Genomic DNA, 1,797 nt, shown 5'->3' with positions numbered 1-1,797 from the left:
ACACAAAATATCCATTCGACTATTCGAAATTACTTACACTGCTGATCTGATGTCGAGGTAATTGCTGCATCGCCACCAAAACCCACCAACTCTTAAGCTAAAGTAGACAGAGCTAACCCCTATATTAGCATATTACTAAGATAAACAGAAGGCACTATAGAATCATTTAAGACATGAGCTTGTCAATCTGAATGTGGAGGGGCACCAGCTTAGCCTCGACCACCAGCTTGCAGAACTATGAAGAAGGTCAGCTCCTGCATGGCGACGTCGCCGGGATCCCTGCTGCTTGTCACCTCCATTTCCACCTTGATGGCATCGGTCCTGCCTTTGGGCTCCCCCGGCGGGCCGTTCGCCCACAGCTTGGCCACGTAGTGCGGCAGTGCGGACGCCCCCGCTCTGATGCAAACGACCGACACGGCGATAGGCGCGCCGATGTCAAGCACACCACCGACCAAGAAAAATGTGCGGCCATCCTCCTCCGCGAACAGCAAGAGCCGTGGCTCCGATAGTGGCACTTGCAGCTGGAGCACCTTGCCGTACTGGATCCTGTGCATGGGCATGGGATGCACGGTGCTGATGTGGTGGGAGAGCACCAGCGGCGGGCCTTCATAGCAGCAGACGGACACGGGGCATTTGCAGGGCGCGAGTGGACACACGCTCTAGTGATCGGCAAGCTTATGCTAAGTGATGTAGAGCCCACAGCCTTCATGCGGGCACTCCACCCTCACCGAGGAGAGGACTGCGTCGACCGACGTGTTCCGCACGTCGAAGCCACCGCTGCGCGCGCACTTCTGGCACTGCCGCTGGTTCCTGGGGCACTCGACGCGGTAGTCCATGCAAGCCGGGTGCCCTCCCTTGCACTGCACAAATCAATCGAACAGCACATCAATCAAGAAACATGCACCTTGCTCGATCAGACGAACAGACGAGGTGTATTCGAACCTCATACACTAGAGGCTTCAAGGGGCGGAGGCACAAGGGGAGGTGGAGCAAGGTGAGGTCCATCGAGACCATAGAGAGCTGCATCGTCGGGTCCTGTTCCGTCTGCATAATCTCGCCATCCTCGTGCACAACCATATATCGCTTTATTAAGGCCGGGCCATTACAAAGCTTTACCATCACATATTCATACTACTTCAAGGTGCATTAAATCAACAAATGCAAGTATCAAAATGAGAGTCATGGCACGCATGCGTTGTAATTAATGCATCGGTAAACGTAAATTATTGAAATATATCGAGTGCAGTGCTTTGATGTGTTGCGTCAACTCGTACAAGCTCTAGAAGTTTGATTACTACAACGCCCTCTCTACTTAACCGCACCTGTCTTTGGCTGCATGACAAGTGGGCCACCGACCTGTTGGGCCCACCTGTCATGGACGCAAAGGCAAGAGCAGTAAGTCAATGAAGTTGCGTCCCTCCCCCGCCCATGAGCATGGTGGCTGGCAGGACTAGGAGAAGCTTTCTTTCGCTACATGCTCTCCCTCCCGTACGCAGTGGACATGCAGCAGTTCAATCGGTGTCCGACGGCCAGAACCATACTGCAGTACTCCTCCACTACAGTAGTACCCCATCATTGCCCCTGTTTGAATCCATGGGTTAGAGTTAGTTTGGGTTAGTTTGGACTCAACTAACCCAAAAATATCCAAACAGGAGGGTTAGTTTGGGTTAGATGCATCTAACTCATCCAAAAAATCTGACCCACCCAAGAGGTGCTTATTTGGGTTAGTTCTTCTCAGGACCACTAAAAAAACACCTTTTTCTCTCGCTCATCCCGAGGCAGATCCCTCCTCACTTC

General features: G+C 52.5%; 1 protein-coding gene across 1 annotated transcript; it reads right to left on the bottom strand.

The window, feature by feature from the left end:
• Positions 1-209: 209 nt before the first annotated feature.
• Positions 210-1,077, bottom strand: LOC147959988 (E3 ubiquitin-protein ligase SINA-like 10). The gene is made up of 3 exons (XM_087533081.1): positions 943-1,077; positions 729-860; positions 210-659 (listed from the first exon to the last, which is right to left on the bottom strand). The coding sequence occupies exons 1-3, from the start codon at positions 1,075-1,077 to the stop codon at positions 210-212; spliced, it is 717 nt and encodes a 238-aa protein (XP_087389207.1).
• Between the last annotated feature and the right edge of the window lie 720 nt (positions 1,078-1,797).

This window comes from Triticum urartu, chromosome 7A (genome assembly GCF_056163025.1).
Source record: "Triticum urartu cultivar PI428250 chromosome 7A, HENAU_Tu73, whole genome shotgun sequence".
NCBI lineage: Eukaryota > Viridiplantae > Streptophyta > Magnoliopsida > Poales > Poaceae > Triticum > Triticum urartu.
The sequence above is the reverse complement of the archived record's forward strand: the minus strand, read 5'-3'. Positions and strand labels throughout refer to the sequence as shown.

What these genes read in the sequence shown, in the direction of transcription:
- LOC147959988 (XM_087533081.1), bottom strand. Translation starts at nt 1,077, where the DNA reads ATGGTTGTGCACGAGGATGGCGAGATTATGCAGACGGAACAGGACCCG. An exon ending in TGAAGCCTCTAGTGTATGAG is followed by an intron (nt 861 to 942) that starts GTTCGAATACAC and finishes TGATTTGTGCAG; the next exon opens with TGCAAGGGAGGGCACCCGGC. An exon ending in TCGACGCAGTCCTCTCCTCG is followed by an intron (nt 660 to 728) that starts GTGAGGGTGGAG and finishes GCCGATCACTAG; the next exon opens with AGCGTGTGTCCACTCGCGCC.